This window comes from Rhagoletis zephyria, unplaced genomic scaffold, assembly GCF_001687245.7.
Source record: "Rhagoletis zephyria isolate East Lansing unplaced genomic scaffold, Rhagoletis_zephyria_1.1 Rzeph_scaffold_03378, whole genome shotgun sequence".
Classification (NCBI taxonomy): domain Eukaryota; kingdom Metazoa; phylum Arthropoda; class Insecta; order Diptera; family Tephritidae; genus Rhagoletis; species Rhagoletis zephyria.
Window position 1 is genome coordinate 1 of NW_016160461.1, and position 20,689 is coordinate 20,689.

At 37.1% G+C, this 20,689-nt stretch overlaps 2 protein-coding genes and 1 long non-coding RNA gene across 11 annotated transcripts in view; 1 reads left to right on the forward strand and 2 right to left on the reverse strand.

Annotated features, from left to right (window-relative positions):
* Positions 1-10: 10 nt before the first annotated feature.
* Positions 11-490, reverse strand: LOC108368897 (uncharacterized; the record flags this gene model as incomplete). Its single annotated transcript, XM_017623853.1, has 1 exon — positions 11-490. A coding segment is annotated over exon 1 (480 nt), but the record flags the coding sequence as incomplete, so codon positions are not given.
* A 1,481-nt stretch (positions 491-1,971) lies between these two features.
* The window catches only part of LOC108368895 (homeobox protein 5), a 59,471-nt gene continuing 40,753 nt past the window's right edge, over positions 1,972-20,689 (reverse strand). For 7 of the 9 annotated variants that reach the window (XM_017623851.1, XM_017623850.1, XM_017623849.1 and 4 more), the window contains 5 exons: positions 14,130-14,404; positions 13,577-14,058; positions 13,070-13,330; positions 6,926-9,877; positions 4,772-5,915 (listed from right to left, as the gene is read on the reverse strand). In XM_017623851.1, coding sequence (XP_017479340.1) covers positions 5,177-5,915; positions 6,926-9,877; positions 13,070-13,330; positions 13,577-14,058; positions 14,130-14,404 — 4,709 coding nt within the window. In that variant the 3' untranslated portion in view covers positions 4,772-5,176. Of the gene's footprint in view, positions 2,602-4,771; positions 5,916-6,925; positions 9,878-13,069; positions 13,331-13,576; positions 14,059-14,129; positions 14,405-20,689 lie in introns of those variants that run through there. The other 2 variants (XM_017623845.1, XM_017623847.1) reach the window with 1 other exon arrangement.
* LOC108368896 (uncharacterized) lies at positions 3,041-4,383 on the forward strand. The gene is made up of 2 exons (XR_001848432.1): positions 3,041-4,274; positions 4,308-4,383. It is a non-coding gene; the product is annotated as an uncharacterized LOC108368896 (long non-coding RNA).

The window sequence follows — 20,689 nt, forward strand, 5'->3', positions numbered from 1 at the left end:
TCACCGAGTGACCCTCAAACTTACGCTGCGCCTTCAGTAGCAACTTCTTTCGCGTCTCATTTTGCTGCCGTTCGATTTCTGCGATAATGCTTGCCTTCGGTGGCAGCAATTTAATGTCACCAATGATCAAATCGTGATTAAGTATTTCCGGCTCATTAGTCTGAATGCCGATTTCAGCATGATTAAGCTGTTCCAAATTCTCTTCCTTCTTAGTGTGGACTTCATTTTGTTTTGCAGCCGTTGCTGCTGTTCCTGCCTCTTGCCGTTGCAACTGACGTGCGGTGGCACACGCCGCTGTATTGCTCGGTATACCGGACATCACTTTACGGCCATCGCCGCGTGGTNTCGTTTCGCCACCCGTTGAGCTAATGCGGCGCTGTGTCAATGTAGTTGCGGTTGTTTTTGTTAATATGGTCGATGATGCTAATGGTCTATGCGTCGTCGATGAAGGGACAATGGCATCTTTCGTTTTACTACCGGACGCAAACATTTTTCGAATTTGGAATTTGAATGTTCTATAAACGCGTTGGAAATTCAAGGAAAATTAAAAAAAAAACAAACAATTGCTTGAAAGTTTGGAAGAAAAATTTTGTGACTTGTTTTCAATTGAAATGCTGATAGTTTGTGGAAAAAATAATAATTTTCCGACGAATTGATAACCTTTTCCTGTTTGTGAAGTCGGTTAAAAACAATCGGACAATGAAAGAGTCAATTAAAAAATAGGAAATGGATTTCGAATATGACTTCTACATAGGTAGAGCGAAATAGGAATTTTCCATAGTTTTCGGCATTAATAGGAACATTTAGGCCCATGACTATTTAGGCCCGGGTTATCCCTGGTTAAAGGAATTTTAAATGATATACTAATACATTTTTTATACATTTTTTTGATTGTAATAAATGCCGCGTTTGCATTACAATGGTATAATTAAATTTAGAAAAAATTATTTTAAATGAAATACTTATCATTTTTTGTTATAAAAATATGTTTTTTTGGTATAATTGCCGTGATTGCATTACAGTGGTATAATAATTTAGTACTAAAAGTATTTATCTGTAAAAAATTTAGTACTAAAAATGTAGAACTAAACATTTGACCTACATGTATTACACACAATTTATTTTTTAATTATAGTTATAAAATTTAGTATTAAATTATTTTGTACTAAAACCATTAGTACTACAAACTTTGTTAAGCATATTAAAACCGGAAATACTTTTTAAATAAATTATAAAAGTTTTTGATCAAAATTAAAAAAAGTTTTCGATGCATAGTTAAAATCGAAGTCAGGAAAAAAGATTTTAAATTTGTGTAAAAATTTTGTGCTGGAACGTGTTGGCATAATTGGCATTTTTTCGTTATTTTCGTAGAATCCTAAAATTTTTTACTGAAACCCCTACTAAGTACATGTATGAATTTTTAGTACACAAAAAAAATCTTTTAGTTTAATGTGAAAAACAAATTTTTACTATTTCCCATTTTTTAGTATTGCTGTAAAGTTGAGTTTTAAAAATATTAAGTATGCTGATCAGTGGCGGATACACGGGGTGGGTTAAACTCCCCAGACCAGAAAAAGATGACCACATATCTATAAAAGTTGATTGTATTTCCTACAAACTAAAATTTCTTTTTGACCACATTTTTTTTAATTTTTTAATGAAAATTATGTACTATTTTTTTTTTAGTAATATGTAAGTAATAATTTTTTTAATGAAAAGTGCGTACTAAATCTTTTTACTTAGCACCAATTTCTTGTGAAAAATATGTATGCTTTAAAATTTCAGCGCATACAATTTTTTTTTGTTTTCAAAGTCCAGTTTAACAGAATAGGTTACACCAATCAATTTTAAATTTATTAGCCTGTTAAAATTTAAAATGATACAATTTTATTCGGGCAATAAAATCATAAATTTTAAATCTATACATACCTATTAAAGCGTCCGCTAAAGAAAAAAGTAAAAAAAAAAATGTATATTATTTTAATCTTTATTAAGATTCCCTACTGCACAAAGCTAAATTGCCTTTTTATGCATAAGTAAATACCGTTATCGGCATTATATTCGTTTTTTTGCATTGGTGTCGTAAATACGCATTACACTTAAAAAAACGATTTGTGACATTTGGATATATTACGAGTGCAAATTGTTCTTTGTGTGCTAAAGCACATCGAATTGCGTACGATTGAGCAGAAGGCGAGTGAGTAAATGTATATATAAATGATATTAAATATACATATATATATGTTTTTAAAATTGTTTTAAAAAATAATCATTATTAGTAGGTAGTGGTAGATTCTCAAGATTTTTTCCTTTAACATTCGTTTTCGCTTTTCTCGGTGCTACATATTTAGTTTATTATTTATGTATACATATATGTACTTATTTTTTGGTAAAAAGTGTTAGACTTATTAAATTCTTAATCCTAAATTTTTTCTCAGTTTTTAAATTAAATTTTATGTAGAATTCTTCATCCACATTTGCATGCACATGGTATATGTGTGTGTATGTATGTATGGATGTGTGCTGTTATTTTCTTTCCAGCTGCTTAAAACTTAAAAAGTTTCAATGGATTTCGCTTAAATTTAGTTGCAGCGGGCTTTGCTGAAAAATTAAGACAAAAAATTAGAAAAATTCGTGTAAAATAAAATTAATTTTTTCGCAACAGTTAGTTTTTTTTTTTAAATTAGCAGTTGATTAGTCGCATGAGATATGTATGAGTTACGCTTCGACTTTTTTAGTTCTAATGATTTTCTTTCTTCGTTGCTATTAATGTCTGGTTCGTACACTGGCTTTTTACCAATTAAAAAATGTTATTTTTTAAGTTTCACACATTTTCCATATATTGCGCATGCGCCATGTGTGCTGCTGCTCAGTCTTGCTAAAGAAAGCAAATTCTTAAGACATCGACAGCAAAACTTAGGCCCTAAAAATTATTATTTTTTTTTTTAATTTTGTACTGAAAGTAATGTTAAAAAATCTAGTACTAAATTTTGCTTAAATTTTTGAAGAGTGAAGTGTTTAAAATTTAATACGCAAAATTAAACTTTTTTTAAACGTATGTAGCTCTATTTTTTTTCTAATTTTTGTTAAATTTTAATTTGAGTACTAAATTTTGCTTGTATCCTATTGAAGTGCAAAAATTCTAACCGCTGTGCAATATTTTAGTTAGATATTGTTTGCATTACTTTAGATTTTAGTTCCAAAATTTCTGTATTTGTGCGCTTTGATGCTAAATTTCGACATGTTGATAAAGCGCTAAATTGCTTTAGTTGTTTGAATTAAAATTTTTTGGGACACTTTACTATACAAATTATTTTACTAAAAAATTTGTGGGCCGTTTTTAGTACCAAAGCTGTTGTGCCCATTTTATTAACCTATTAATGATGCGAAAAGCAGATTTTCGCTTTTCGTAGACATTAAGTACTTAAGTACTAAATTTTCCCATTAAATTTTTAAGCTCACTTGCTTTTCTGCTAAATTTTATTACTATTTTTTACTAAATTTTCTCATTGCTGAATTTTACTTTTTTGGTTCTAAATTTTAAGGCTTTGATTTGGTACTAAATTCAAAGGCTCGTTTGCTTTGCCGCTAAATTTTATTTTTTTGTTACTTTTTTCAATTTTGTAGCGTATTGAATTGATAAGTTTAGTTGTTACTTCATGATTGATTTTCGGAAATTTTTAACACTAGTACTAAAAATTTCAAACACTTTAGTAGTAAAAATGTAGTAGCCTTGCTAAGGTGCTAGATTGTCTTTTACAATTTTTGAGTCAAGATTTTAGTACTAAAGTTTGATAGTCACTTTATAAATTTACTATTGGGGCAAACATTTGTTTTTGGTTTTAGTACATTCTCAACTTCTTTAGTATTAAATTCGGGGGTTTCTAAATTTGTTATCCGTTGGTAATCGATTTTAAATTTTGACTTTTGGTACTAAAATTTGGTATTTATTTTTCTAGTACTAAATTTTTGTTTAGTACTAAGTTCTAGTATTTGATTTTTAGTGTTAAAATTTAATATTTGATAATTTGTAATCAATCCTGGCGGTTTGATTTTTAGTACTAAAACTACGTATTTTGTTTTCAGTACTCAATTTTAGTATTTTTTATTTAGTACGGTCATTGATAATGTAATCGTAAGGTAACAGAAACATTGAAAACCCTATCGTACGATATCAAAGTTATGAAATTTCAGAATTTGATCATTTACAGATACCAGTAAGGAAATTAAAAAAAAACAAATAAATTAAAATTATAGCACAATAACTTCAAAACGTAATAAATTAAAAATATTAATTTTATTTAAAGTTAAATTTAGTACACACATTTTTAAAACTTCCTAAATGTAGATAGATGTAGATTTGTTGCTTTTTGTTGGCTTGGGATAAAATGAAAACAAAAACTGTATAAATATATGTAATACGTTTAACATTTTTCAAAAAAATTAAATTATATCTGTAATTTTTTTATTTTGAAGTGTATATTATTTTACGTATTAAATTATTTTTAATTTCTTTGTATACAATTAAATTAGTACAAGTGCAGACTAAACAAAATTTGGTTTCCATTGTTACTAAGCATACTTACAGGCGCACTACCGCAATATATGTACGTATGTGTGTATGCACTCGTATTTATTTGTGAATTACTCCATTTTGGCTTTTATTGTGCATTGTACTACATATTTTCTAAAATATTTAGTAAATTTTTTTCCATAAAAATATTTTTGCTTTGCCATTTTTTTTTTGTAAACTTCATTTGCTTTATTTGTGTTTCTAACATTGCTTGGTTTCAGTCAATATTAAATTAGTATTACCGCTGTGTTTGTGTTGATTACATTTTGTTGTTGTTCGCTAATGATTTACAAGCTTCATATCAACTTTCTAATGCATATCAGAAGCGTATGAGAGAAGCATTAAAAAAGCATGATGATTGTTGGAATTAGCGACTAATAATAAGAAATATATATATTTCACATTTTTTAGTAGCTACTTTTTGGTGTTTCTTCCTCAATTCGATTTTATATATATTTTGGTTGATTTTTAAGATTTACATTTTTTCTATCCTTTTGCTGAAAATTGGTTACTTGCATATGTACACTAGTATGTATGTGTAAGTATGTGTATGACCAATTAGCCAAAAAAAATATTCTCAACTACTCGCTACCCCTTAAGCGCCTAAAGTACGATACGCCTAACCCCACAATCCATACAAAACTTAGCCTGTTCGACTAGAAATTTAGCGCCACATTCATGGCAAAATTTGGACATTTTCATACTCGCGCTCATTGCTGCATTTGTGCTCGAAAGCGAGCTGCTCGAACTGTATTGTTGGCCCTTGGCCGTAGACGCTGGCAAATCATCGGGTGTCGCGGCTGCAGTTGAGGCGGCGGCCGTCATCGTCGTGGGTGAGCTATGTGAACTCTCATAGTTGTTGTGATTGTTGTTGCTATTGCCCACTAGATTGTTGTGCTGCTGTTGCTGCGCATAGTGACTGCTTATATAGTTGTTGTTGCTGTTGCTTCCGCTGTTTTTGTTGCCAATACCGGCATGCTGCTGCTGTTGTTGTTGTTGTTGCTGCAATTGTTGCTTATATTTGATGTTGCAATTCACCTCATCAGAGTTATCACTGCTGGATGAGCCGCTTATGCGGCGCGGACGCGTCTTCAATGGCGCGTATTTGTATAATTGTGTTGTTTGTTGTGGCAGTTGTTGTTGTTGCTGCTGCTGCTGCTGTTGTTGGTAGTGGTATTGTTGTTGCTGTAGCTTATGTTGACGCTGCGCAGTCTCATCGGCGTGCATTGTGCTGGGTAGAGGAGTAGTGTTTGTAGCGGTCGACGCGCTGGTGGAGGGGCGACTGCGCGTTGCACTGCGTTGCGGTGTGACTGACAGCTCCGAGGATCTCTGCCGTGAGAGGCTGTAGGATATCGGGGGAAAAGTTAATTTTTTCATCAGAGTTTTTATGTTGAAACACCGCGCCAAGCATTCCAGGTATTGTAGCTTTCGGAGCTCATTGCTGGCTTATAAAACTTCTAAGATGAGTTGAGCTCTCAAGCCCCGAAAACGCTGAACGCCTTAAAATCTTTACACTGGTTTCTAACTTAAGTCTTAACATTTTTCTGAAAACAACAAGGCTCGTTCTGGGCAATGGCCTTTATTTAGCTTTTTCTGTCGACATAGTTCTAAGATCTCATTACTTATACTTCCACTAGTTCAAAGATAAAACCATTCAGGAAAAGATTCTTGTCAGGTAGTTCTCAAGCTTCAAGTCATCGCGCATCAGCCATCGATAAAAGTTTGTGATGATGCCTGGAGCAAGGATTCCTGCTGGTACCTCGTTCAAAAAAAGTCGACGATGACACTTTTCGACTTTGGTTTTACAACTACAAGCTAAACTAGCGGTGCCAGCAGATTTCAAATCGACATAGATTACGAGATCCCCTTTCGGCCAGGAAGAAATTCTTGACTAAAACAGGTTGGAAGACCACAATTTTCCACTCAGAGAACTTACTCTGGAAAGTTGAGAAGCAAAGGGAGTTGGAAAAGTTGAGTGGCTGGTAGCCCAAAAAGCAGAAAATTACTTGCGCTCATTCGAACAGTAAAACCTCTTTCAGCCCGAGCTATCTTTAAAAAGTCTGTAAAAGAAAACTACGCAGACTTCGAAAAGGACCACGAAATGACGCCGAACTCACTGAAACCATAGAAGACATGGCGAGCACCCTAATCTTCCTTTTTTTCTACTCGGACGAAATTTCTATGAAAATTACAAGCTTCGTGAAAACTATTCCAATGAATTTTAAGAGAGTAGTTTAACTGCCATTTAATAGGGGCTTGATTACTTGACTCAATCTATGTAAGTCAACTTCCGGTTTGGAGTCCCCAGGGAAGAAGTCCTATCATGTTAGTAAAATTTCATAGCTTACTCACCTCCCGTACGCAGAGTCGGCGCTCAACTTCGAGCCGACACCGCGTCGTGACGACTTTGATGATATTGGATACCCATCTAGGCTGCTCATGTCGTCCGAGTCGCCGCATGCATCACCGCTTGCATCTTCAGAAACCGCATACATTGGCGCTGTTGCACTCACTGTTGTTGATGCCGTTGGTGGCGGTCGTGGAGACGGTGGCGATGCATTGCTATTGCGCGGCACATACGTACCACCACGTCCTCCCAAGCCAGCACCCATGGCCATATTATTCCCGCCATACAGCATTGCGGCATTGCCAGCTGCTGAATTGACTGAATTGAGACCGGTCATTGCTTGGCGTATATTGGCGCCCACTTCTTCGCTCATTTGTCGAAAGTCATCTTGCATGCGCTGTATTAAATTCTTGGCATTGTTCAGCTGCACGTTGGGCAAGTGATTGCCCCTGTTGAAAGGAGTGCAGCGCAGCATCATATCTTCGACGTGACCTTTTAACTGCTCATCATCATCGCTAATTTTGCTAAACTTATTATCGCAGCCATCGACTTCAACCTCGACCATAGTTTGTGGATTACCGACCATGTTGCGCAGCGAGTCTGGTGAAATGGGTGAGCGACCATGTTCGTTCGGCTCCGTCTCGATGCTGATGAAGATCTCGCGTTTCTTGTGCTCTGAATCGGAGTGTCGCTTGTTGGTCACACTGTCGCCATAGACGGCGTTCTGCGCAGTAACGCGGCTTAGATCTTCGTATCTGTCAGATGTGGGTGAGGGTTCTTTGCTCTTTGGACGTGATTCGTCACAGGATCTGTGGGAAGAAGGAGTTAGTAGGAGCGTGGGGTGGCTGTGTTTGTTGGATGAGGCGAGATTTGGAAATTGAAAGTGGTTATTGCTGTTGTTGTAGTCTGTTGTTTGTGCTGCATGATTTTGAGAGTGGTTGGTATTGTTATTGTTGTTATTCTGTGTATACATTGAATTCGGCGTCACCGTCGAACGTTGTTTATTCGACGTGCGATTCAAGAGAAACTCTCTACAGTCCTTAAAGAGAGGAAATTGCTCATCGTCATTCTCGAATGACGAGAGAAATTCCTCAAAGTCAAAGTCGTCGAAGATTGGTAAAGGCGGTACGATGGGAGGCGTCTTTAGTGGTGCAGATTGCCCGCGCGCGTTCACGAAACACGTTTGCGGTTCCTGTTGCTGCTGCTGCTGATACGACGAACGATACTTGGATTCATAATACTCAACCGATGAACGATTGGCTTCATCGTCAGCTGAACAGGAATCATCTGCCTCGGGCGAGGCATCGTAGAGGAAGTGATTGCGTCCGAGGCGCTTCTTACGATTCAATAAATTCCTACCCTCAGCTGAGCTGCGTTGACTAAGCGTCGGATGCGCATTTGGTTGTGCTTCGTCAGCAGTCGACGGGCGAGTGGGAATGTCCATAGCCTGGCTGGCAGTAGTCATCGCAGCTGTTGTTTGTGTCGATAAATCTTTTACTTCAGCTGATTTTGTGAGTGGTAGCAGCTTGGTTAGTTGCGATATCGGGCCGGTCTGCGGCGCAGAGCACTCCGATGAGGAGGAAGAGAAGTCCAGCCGTCGTTCTGCATTGCCATCGCCAATGGATTTTAGTGTGCGCACAGAGTTCAGATTAACAGGCAGGTTATCACATTTATTAATTAATTTAGGATCAATGTATTCACTTCCCGAAGAGTTCTTAGTATCATTGCTGAAGGCGCTAAGTGATATAGATAGTGGAGGCTTGGTGGATTCGCTAAGGAGCGCATTCAAGTTAACTGGTTGGTTCACAATGGGCAACTGTGTAGGCGTGGCCTGTACAGAAGCCCTTGTAGCCTGCTTTTTTGTTATCGGCGTCGAGCTGGCCTGAGGCAATGTTATGCGCTCCAATCGGAGAGGCTGTGTCTTTTGCGAGTTGGGATACTCCTTTTCATATCGGCAAACTTCAGGCGTAGATGGTGTGTTTGCCACTGGAGTTGGCAGGTGTTGGCGGGAGTGATTCTGCTCCACATCGCCTGTAGTTGGTGCCGGAGGTTCGATATCTTCTGCCTTGATGCTCTTAGCAGAGTTTTGCTTGCTTAGAGTGTTGCTTTTCTCTTTGAATTCCTTAGTTATGACGGGATTGTGGAGATTCACGGCTGGCGAGTTGGACGCGCTTTGCTCGACTGTTGGCTTATTGGCGCTTGCGTTAGCGTTAGCGGCATCTAGCATCGCCTGTGCATTGAGTTTCTCCAATTCTTTTTCGTACTTGAGGAAAGCTGCTAGTGAGTCGGTTTTCGAGAGATATTTGGCAGCCGAGTGCATTAGTTCATCGGAGCTGTTTACGCCCAACATAGTCGTACAATTGGGCGTATTCGTATTAGAATTCGCTGGGGTTGCTGATGTCGCCGCGCCTTGAACATTGAGTTTGAGACTTTGTTTGCGATTCGAGAGGCTATTATCGCGACGTGCGACCCGTGGACTCTTCGTCACCGCGTAATCGTTCACGCACACCGAACGTACAGGCATCTCATCGTATTCCTCCGGTTTAAGAAAATTCGTAGAGATTGGACCTTCATCAGAGAGACCACGTTGTATGGTAGGACGATGATTTTGGGCGAACAGTGGGCGTGATGAAAGCATCGGCGAACGACGCGGACCGCGCAGTGAAGATGTACGTCGAAAGTTCGATGGCGTTTTGTTAGTAGTCGCAGAAGGTATCGTCGGCGTGCGTTGGTTCTGTGAGTTGGTCGTCAATGGACTAGAGTTGGGCGTGAAAGTGCTGAGTGTGAGTGAAGTGGACATTTTAGCGGGCAAACCAGCTGGTGCCGAAGGAGTTTGTGTGGAAGTTTTCGGGAGATTTGAGGAAAAGGAGGGATTATTTGGTGGAGAGGATGAGCAAAGCTCCTCCAGTTGACGCTTAGCCGAGAGGAAAGGATCGTATTTGTCGGACGGCAGACCGCTAAAAATATATTATAATTAGTGAAGTAAAAATGTTTAGAAAGCGTACGATAATAAATACGTTAAAGTAAAAATAATCTTGCGATACTGTCACTAAATTCTTGAGATGATTTGGGATCACAGTTAAAATGAGTCTTCCTGGCCTCGCCTTCTGCATACGTATTCATACAAACCTGAGCACAAATGACTTGTCACGTGCCAACTTCGGCGGCGCCTTTATCACCTTAATCTCATCTTCTGTCTCGTCGTCGGCCAATATACGGCTGTCGTTGTCTTTCAGCTGCTCACCGCCATTGCTTGGCAACTTTAATGGCATCGTAAAAATCTCTATGCTTTCTTTTATCAAAGGGATCGCCTTCATTGGTGCGGCATGTGACGAAATCGATTGACGCACTAACTTTTTGCGTTTGGGACGAAATATCGTCAAGGAACGTATGGCATTCACATCCAATTTCGTATGTGAGGTGGTTGCCGACGAGGTGGTCGCAGTTTCGACAGTTGTTACGTTAATCGTGTTGTTGGGCAGCTTGTCGAAAGTGGTCTGACGTCTCTGTAGCATTTGCATGGGTGCTGTAAGGGGCGATGATGATGGTGCGTAGCGTTTCAGTTGTTGTTGCTGCTGCTGTGAGTGCATTTTCAGCATTTCATATGATTGGTTGTTACGTACTTCGCCGCGTTGCACGTCTTCCTCATCATGGTCCGTCATTACAGTGCCCGCGTCTCCGCTTAAACTTGGCTCCGATGGCACTTTGGACTTCAATTTATTTCTTGACTTGCTGTCTGCGTTATTTGTCGGCTGTGTTTGAGTATGACGCGGTGGCGTTATGGGTTTACTGATGGCCTTTAAAGGACACGCAGTGTATGTCAAAGTTGCAGACAAAGTTTTTGGGTCGCCAAGGCTTTGCTCTCTTGTTTGCTCTGTGCGGTGATGAAGGTGATATGAATGAATGTGGATGAAAGCAGTAGGTTAAAGCTTAAGGAAATGGGCGTGGTAGAGAAATGAAAAGGCTGCAAGTATGTAGGATTGGAGTCCGAGCTCCAACTGAAATCCAGGCGATGGAAGACTCCCAGTAATCATAAACTGGTGCTCGGAGGATTGGGGAAGGCGGAACAAATATTACTGTCCTGAAAAAGTTTGTCCAAGAAAATTTTAAACTCGAGCTTTTAAAAACGTGCATCCTCCGCTAAGAAGGTATGCACATCTGTACTGGGCTCTAGGTCACACTAAAATTATTGACAAAGAATAGGCCCACGTACGCCGTAAAGAAGGTGCTCTTTAGCAAAAACTGTCTAGAGGAAATACATCGATGTCACTAACAAACAATTAACCGGAGCTTGTACCCGAACCAATACACAAAGCTGTGCACCAAATCACACGACTGCAAGGTATCTAGAACGATGTGTGGAGTATCTGGTAGCGAAATTGAAAAATTTATTTTATCGCATAAGAGGAGGCACGCTAGTCTATTAGTTGGGGTACAAACAGTTCTCTTGGCTTCACGTGCTTTTAAATTGGCATTGACCTGTGATAAAATTTGCAAGAGATGCAAAAGTAGTGAGGAGATTGTGAAGCATATTCTCTCAGACTTTATAAGGCCCTGAGCAGTTAAGACGATTGTGATGTTCTTCAACATCGCTTTTCATTAAAGACATTGGCTTCGGTAGTTTGTCTAGTAACGCTATGGGCCTAAATGGTCTCTGTGAAGATCCAACCTACCCTTCTGAGACGAAAACTGGCATCAAATTCTTTCTAGTCCTTTCCTCTTTATCGGAATTTAAATTAATGTAGACTGAAGTATTCGACTTATAGAATGCTAGACAAATTTCTAATAATAAACAGTTCGACTATGGCTGAATTCCGGTGTTTCAGTGTAGGTTGGGCGATCACACAGACAGGGCATCTCGTCTCCGTGGTGAGGCTAATCTGGCGCATGTGATAGCCCTTATGGATCCGACCGATTAGGTACCCCTAAAGTCAAAACTGAATTTCAAAAATTGGTTCAGTCGGCAAAATTTTAAGTGAGTTAATTTTAGTTCGCATCTAGAATTGAAAATAAAAACAAACAAACGGAAGATGGAATCCAGAGGCTGTAAAAGAAATTATCGCAATAGTCCGGATAATTAATTATTTTGAACTGCAGGTATGGTGGAATAGCTCTGATAAGGCTGAGCAACGGCTAAGTTCTTGACGGATTTAAAGCCTTCTATTTAAGTTCGAGTGTTAAAAATTTATAGATTTTGCCTTTTTCTTAGTCCATAAACACCGCCAATGATATTTCAGCCCTAGGTAGAGAATTTTAATAGACCTAAGCACGTAAATCGGTACCATTATTTTCCTCAAGCGTCTAAGACATTTCTAACCGCTTTTCTTAAACAAAAAAAAAAATTACCAAGTGTGCGAGATATTTATACCTGAATGGGCAACCGTCATCCTTTCATCGTAATTGCGTGTGCGAACCTTCTCGCATTGCGACGATTGTGGCGGCGGTGGTGTTGCTTCGCTCGAAGCTTGGTGTTGCTGCTGCTGCTGTGGGTGTCGCGTACTTATTGCATTCAGTGACACACGGCGCTTTGGCGGCTTCTTCGTGACGGTATTGCCCTTAGTCAATTTGGCGCCCATTAAGTGGAGATTATCAAAGCAAGCACTCCTAACGTAATCATCAAAGCTGGCGGCGGCAAGGCGCGTGGGAGAGGGCGGCGGTAATTCAATGGCGTTTCTATGCGGCTTGCGGGCGCGCAATGTGTTATGGAAATCCTTCAAAATGGCGGGTTTTCTAGCGTTGCGGGAGGGTAGATGATAGAATGATAGCGATTCGATGACAGATGATAGTGGGATGATGGGTTTTGTGCAGAACGCGTATGCGTAGCGGAGAGAGAGATGGGTAAATTGTTGAAATTTATTAAATCTTTTTTTGTAAGCTTCTCACTACGTGCTTGTTTTTGCCAGCTATCTACATACTTTTCAACACAAATTTAGTAATTTTCAAAAAAATAAACTTTCAACAAGTGTGGTGAAATAGTGAGGTGACATAAAATGAATGGTAATGCAAGTAACAGTATCGCAAATAAATTACACTAATTTTTTAAATTATATGAAATACTCTGGAAAATTTTCGCCACTACTTAGAACAAAAAAGTCAGTTTACCATTAGTTTAACGCTAATCGTTTATCGTTAGTTAATTGCCTACTCACCTTTCACTGGTTAGCGAAGATGTCATCGATAGTGACATAATGCCGTTAGCGTTATTGTTGCCGCTGCTGTTATTATTGTTGTTGCTGCTGTTATCGTTGCTACCTTCACAGTTTTGTAGGCTTCCGCTTGTATTGTTGTTTGTGTTATTGTTGCTGTTACTGTTGTTATGGCTGCCGTATCCGGTTTTTAGACTATCGCCGATTTCGTACTCATCGCCAGCCAAGCCCGCGTATTTGTCACGATTAATCGAACGCTTAGTTCTGCAAAAATATCGCCAATTAATACATTTCTTTTTGTTTAAATTTTCTGTTCGAAAACGTTGGTAAAAAAATCGTAAAAAAGTATAAAAACAAATATTTTAACTTTGCTATCTTGCCCTCATCGGTTGGCAAACTTGTTTCTTTTGCTTCTTTCCCGATTATTTTACCACAACATTTGACAAATTGAGTGAATAAAAATTTGGGGGGAAAAATACAATACAATTGTACTGAAATTTCAACGCTTACTTGAGACATGGCGCCCGGTATTTGGTGCGCGCCTCCAGTCGCTCTTTGGCCAAGTTTTGTTCGCCTTTTGTCGTATGTTTGATAGACGCCTGCAGCGCCTTCTCCTTGCACCACTCCACATGGCGATCGTAGGCCTTCGGGCCAAAACAGCGCTCACAATGTGGACACTGTTCGGCCGGCGGTGGCTGTATGCGCTTGGCCAGTGAACGGTCGGACGAGCGCATGCGATCGCGTGTAAAGCTGCCAGCGCCGGGAAGCGATGTGGTCGACGATGTCGATGCGTTCATTTGACTGTTGGGTGTAGTGTGATTAGAGGCGCCACCACCGGCGTTTGTTGCTGCTGCACTGTGAGCGCTGGGCGACTGTCTGTTTGCAGTGCCGACGCTTGCTGCCAATTTCCGCATGGAGGCGCGCGCTGTGCTGCGCACCAAATCCTCACCGCCGCTCGACTTCTTACGCGTCAGTATGGGGGAGGCAATGTGCTGCAGATAGAGAAGGGGCATTGTTAATGCATTGAATAGTTAAATATTTTCGTTCAATGCCGCACACTTACCTGCAGCGGCTTCGGTGATTGTCCGCGCGGCTCCTGTTTTGCCGCTGGCAAGCCGAAATTTTTCGGCAGCGGATAGCTAGCCAGTTCGGTGCCTTCGCGTCGCTGTCGTGAGGAATCGAAGATATTGCGCTTCTTGGCCGCCATTTTTTCGCAGATGCCCACATGTTTCTGCAGCGTAACCGGATTGAAGGTGCGCCGACAGACGGGGCACGGCGCCAATTCGGAGGGTGCATCCAGATAGGGATCCGCCGAGTTCGCAATTGTGTTGCTGTTATCTGTTGCAGTTGGTTGTATGGTGAAAGGCGAAGGATGGGAGATAAAAGGGAAGAAAAAATGGAGGAGAAATAGAGTTTGGTTGCTTCCTTATTATTATTATTTGAAAAATCAGTATAAAACGTGTTGTATATTGACAAATTGATAATCTTTTACATATTTATTTTATTTTTCAAAATGTATTTTGTTGTGGCATTAGTGATTGTTGAGAAGTGTATAAAGTGAAGCAAAATTATGAAATTTTTGTTTTTAGTTTTTTTTGCCGCCACTTTTGGAGGCTGCCACATCGACGCAGAGTCTTCGCATGAAGTTTTTGATTAAGTTGGGTACATGCATGCATGTGCCGAAACCTGGCACTAATATCGCATTCACACTCATTCTAAAACACACACATGTACATACAATTCTACGCGCCGCTATTCTAAATTGTTATTTCTACGTGTAATTATATTATTTTTACCGCAAAACATTTGTTAACATTTTGTACGCACATTTAAGCTCTAGTGGCCCATGTTCTTGTTTGTGTTGTCGTCATGTTGCAATGCCAGGCGACAAATTCGTCTCGATCCACTCAGCACATTGCCTTGTGGAAACAATGAACTTCTTTGTCTATTTTTAAAACCCAAACAAAATTTGCATGCCGCATATGTACAACAAAAATCGACCCAGTAGGAAATTCAAGAATTTGTTTTTGGTTTTTAAATTAAATGTTTTTAGGAAGATTTGTTTTAGTTGGCGTAGAAAATCATCGTTTTTATTTTCAGACAGCTGAAATTGATCCAGTGGAAGTTGAAATAGTTTTCACTTATATTATTTAAATAATTTGTTTAGCTTTTCTCTTTTATTTAGGGCAGAAAATAACCGGTAATATTTTCGGACAGTCAAACTCTACCCAGTAGGAAATCAAATTTTTTTTTTTAATTTTCGGCAAAATCAATCCCGCAGGGATTTCATAAAAAATATTTTTTAATTAAGAATTTTCCAGCTTATATTTTAATCAGGATTGGAAACAGCCGTTATTTTAATTTTGGACAACCGATCAGCCTTGTAGGAAATTAAAAAAACATTTTTTTATTTAAATATTTTTTAGCTGTTATATTTTAAACATATTCAGACAATAATCTGTATTTTTTCAGACAACGGAAATCGCCCCGGTAAGAAATGATGTAGAAGAAATTTTTTTTTTTTAAATATGTATACAAATTAAGAATATGCTTCATTTTAATGAGTGACACAAAATAAGCGGTTTTTGTGAGACAGCGAAAGCCAACCCTGTAGGCATTTAATAGGAAAACATTTTTTTATTAATAATTTTTCATCTGTTCTATTTTAATCAGGGGTAGAAAATAACGGTTATTTTTCGTGCAGCGGAATCGGCTTCGTAGGAAATTAAAATAAACATTTTTTATATGAGGATTTTTTATCTATTTTTTTTTAACATATAAGAAAATAATCTTTTTTCTAATTAAAATCTAACTATTTTTTGCGGAGCTGTTTTATTTATTGACACAAAATTAGCGCTTTTTCGTACAGCGTAGGTTGACCCAGTAGAAAATTATTGGAAAATGTTTGTAAATGAAATCTAGCTTTAATTTCCTTCTTAGTAGGAAATTTAGAGAAAAATATATACTTTGAAGAATTTTTTCCTATTTTTTGATAAGTTCAGAAATGAATTTAGTGGCGGAAAAATTTAGCATCTTTTCTTTTAAGAAGGAAGTTAAAAAAAAAAAAATTATTTAACGATTTTCTCGAAACTTTGATAAAAAATTATGAAAAATAGCTTCTCTTTTAATTGTATTAGGAACTTTTATAGAATACACAATATTTTAATCCAATATTTTTCTATTTAATTTTTTTTTGGGGAGCAGGAAGTTTATAGAAAATTATTGAAAAAACTAGGTTTGCTTTTCTTTTTAAGCAAGAAATTTATAGATAAACATATCGAGGGCCTATATTCAATACCCTCTGTGGTATCACCACTTAGTCCTTTTATACTTTACTATATGTAATTTCAAGAATTCATTGAGTTCGTGTTTCAAATTCTGATTTTTCTATTTTCTCTGATTTCTGTTATTCATAAAAAGATATTGTAACTTTCTGGAATACAGACAATATTAAAATATATACATATATATATTATTAAATAAACATTTGGTTAAATTTTATAAACCATAATTGGTGACCCCGACGTGATATTGATCACGCTTTAGATTGATTTTCTGTCCATACTATTTTCTTGTATTTACTTGGCGAATTTCGTTGAAATTCATTCAATGGCTCTTGAAGCACTGCAATATTTGGAACATATACTCTATAAAATTTATCATTCCGAGAAACCTTTTCAATTGATGTAAATCTTTTGGTTTCTCATAGTTTAAGATTTTTTCCACTTTCTTAGGTGATGGCCGTACACCTTCCGAGTTAATTATGAATCCAAGGAACTCCAACTCCTTTTTACCAAATTCGCATTTTTCAGGATTGATGGTTATTTCAAACTTTTTAAGGCGTTCAAAAATTATTTCTAAATGCTTTTTATGTTCTTCTTCATTTTTAGAAAAAATTAGAAAATCATCAATGTAAGCAAACACAAAAGGAAAACCATTGATGATTTCATCGACAAATCTCTGCATTGACTGAGCAGCATTGCGTAAACCAAATGGCATTCGGGTATATTCAAAAAGACCAAATGGAGTTATAATAGCAGTTTTTTTAATATCTTCTTCTTTCATGCGAATTTGATGAAATGCTTTAACTAGGTCAAGCTTTGAAAAAACTGAGCTCCCGCTAAGATTTGCGTTGAAATCCCTTATATTAGGAAGAGCATAACGATCCGGAACTGTTTTGGAATTAAGAAACCGATAGTCCCCACCATTACCGGAAAAGAGGTTTGACCATGTAAATATAGATATAGTTGGCCCTTTACCCCCTTCCAATGGATATCGGTTTTGCTTAACTTGTGTTGACAGATTTTCAAGATGGCCTGAAGTAATTTTTCTCAAAGATATAAGAGCTGAAACGGTAGCCAAAGCATTTTATCAAGACTGGATCTGTAGATTTGGAATACCACTCAGAATTTCTACGGACCAAGGAAAACAATTCGAGTCGCAGCTGTTTAATGAACTAGCTAGATTCATTGGTTCACAACATATACGTACTACAGCATATCATCCCCAGTCAAATGGTTTAGTAGAAAGATTTCATCGAACTTTAAAAGCTTCTCTACGTTGTAAAGGGGAAACTAAATGGACGGAGATGATACCAAGTATTCTATTGGGAATAAGATGCAGTGTTAAAGAAGATATTGGGTTAGCACCATGTGATATAGTGTTTGGTTCATCATTACGCTTACCTGGGGAGTATTTTGAGGATTCATCCGAAGCATTGCATACTGAATTTGTACAACATTTGAAGAAAAAGATAAGGGATATTAAGCCTGTTAATGGATCAAACCACTCTAAGTGCAAACATTTTGTATATAAAACCTTGGAGAAAGCAACTCACGTTTTTGTGAGAGAAGAAGGATTACTAACAGCACTCCAATCGCCTTATTCGGGGCCACATAAGGTCTTTTCAAGAGAACGAGATTATTTTTTGATCGATATTGATGGAAAAAACAAAAACATTTCTATAAATAGACTAAAACCAGCATTCAACACACTTTATTGAGGAAGGGAAGTATTGTGGTATCACCACTTAGTCCTTTTATACTTTACTATATGTAATTTCAAGAATTCATTTAGTTCGTGTTTCAAATTCTGATTTTTCTATTTTCTCTGATTTCTGTTATTCATAAAAAGATATTGTAACTTTCTGGAATACAGACAATATTAAAATATATACATATATATATTATTAAATAAACATTTGGTTAAATTTTATAAACCATACCCTCTATCAGCATTTTTCACAAAAATTAGGTTCTGATATAAAAATCCTTGTTTAGATAACGCTTGACAGAAGAATTTACAGAATTAAGAATTGCAAAGTCATAATTAACATAAGTGGTGACAGATAAGCCCCAGATGGGTTCTAACATCACAAAGTAGTTTTTGTGAAAATTGCAGAAAGAGGGTATTGTATATAAGCTCCTTTTAACCAAGGAAAGAAAAAAAAATAGTATTTTGATCTTTTCGGTTGCAAAAGTTTTATTCATAAAATTGTTAAAAGATTGCCAATCGTACTTGCTTTGTGTTTTTAACCATTCGCGTTCTTTTTTGTAGTTTTAATTTTTTTTTTTAGATTTTGTTCGATATTTTATGACTCTATATTGAAAATAATGGTTATTTTTATTTTGCTGAAAAATATTTTGGAACTATATTGTTTTTATTGTATTTTAATTCACAAGAAATTGGAAACGATCGCTACGGTCATAGTTATAGCTTTCGATTTTGTTATTGATATTTTCATCGTTATCATTTAACTTTATTATACACTTTAGTTACCGTTTCACTTACAACTACCTACCACGCCGTTATATTATTTACAGAAGAAAGCTTTCCAAATAAAATCAGCAGCAGGAAATTAATAGCACTTCATAAAAAAAATATTCCCTTAATCCGGGATAGAAAATGGTCGTTATTTGAATTTTTTTCGGTTGCGAAAATTTTATTCTTACAACTTTTTTTCCAAAATCCCTGCAGAATCATTATTAAATTTTTTTGTTGGATTTTTTATTTTTAATTTTTTGATCTTTTTCTTATTAATTATTGTTTTAAATTTTTTTTTCTGCTGCTATCGTTATTTTTATCGATATTTGTATCGTTACAGCTGTTTTTCGTTTTGTTTTCCATGATTTTTCTTTTGTAAAGTTCAATGCCGTTATAGCAGTAATAGAAAAAAAATTTCCAGCATTTGGTTGTCTTGCACATTTTGAATACTTACAAAGGGACGTATTTATAGTCAGTGAAAATAAAGTCGACTCTAAACTTAATTGCAGTTGTTTGACATACTTACATACTTTTCAATGGAATATCAGCCAAAAATTTGCAACTGATTTTGGAATCGACTTTATTTCGACTATGAATATGCCCCATAGTTTTTCCTACTGGACTGAGCTGTTAAGGAGCTGCTACGCTGAATGCGTCGCGTACTCACATTTCTTTCAACGCGATCGTATGCAGCAATGATAATTTCCCGGAAACAGGCATAGATTTAATTAGAGATCTCTGTGGATGACTCATTTAGGTATTCAATATATCTATACATGCATATATAAAATTTAATATTTTTACATATACGTATACGTACGAATTTCGTCTACAATAGGATGCAGTGTTTTAGGATAGCAGACGTCTGCTTACAAAAAGCAATTATGTTTAGAATTTAGTGGTGAAATAATTTTTTAATATGTATTTACTCTAATGGTTGACAATTTTCAAAGTGAAAACAATACGTTTTCTTCATTTCACTGACCGAATATCTCAGCTTCAATTAACATTATTGTTAAACCATTTCCATTAATCATTTGCATCATCATCATTAACCTATCTAGCGCGCATACTCGTGTCAACAGCTTTAGTGTTGTAGAAAGTTAACCAAACACAAAAGATAAAAAAATTTGAAATTATAAAAATCATAACTGTGCCAAAATGTGCAAAGTAGGCTTCTCTTCAACGCGTTGAGCTGCAGAACAGGTGTGGCGGCGCGTTTTGTTACACCTTTGAGCACAATGTACTTGTTTTTGATGTATATATTTTTTCTTTGTTATTTTCCTGGCGGCTGCTTAAACATTTTCTGCACCGCCATCTTACGATTCGATACGCAAATTTGCATCGAAGTATTTGTAGGCATAACGAAACGAATCGCCCACTTGCAAAGCAATAAAGCAAGTAAAGCGAAGAAGAGGCAAAAAAAGTTTTGAAGAAAAAGTAACAAATTCAAAAATCTGGCCAATACTTTGTGGGCGCATTGTTTTAAACTACTCGTGGTAGCACTACAGACGAGGTGCCGTATTTAGGTAACACGCGCTGATGGGCCATTTGAATGAGGAGAGGGGTTAATGCGGGGGTAAGTAAAATGCAGGTTGAATGAAGGTACCAGCGGCAGTGAAGTTGAGAATGAGTAAATTTTTGAATGATCTATGAAGACCATGATTTCGTAACTCTTCTAAAAATTATGTAGCAAATATGTAACTCCAATTGGCGTGATGCATATGCTAGAAGTATGTGTCTCCATTTGGTATGTCATGCGATTGAAAATCGGCGGACCCCGAACAATGCTTCTGTCATAAAGTCGTCGTTAGATTTGAGAATCTTGAGTCCCCTGAACAACCTTTTTCTTTAGGGGGG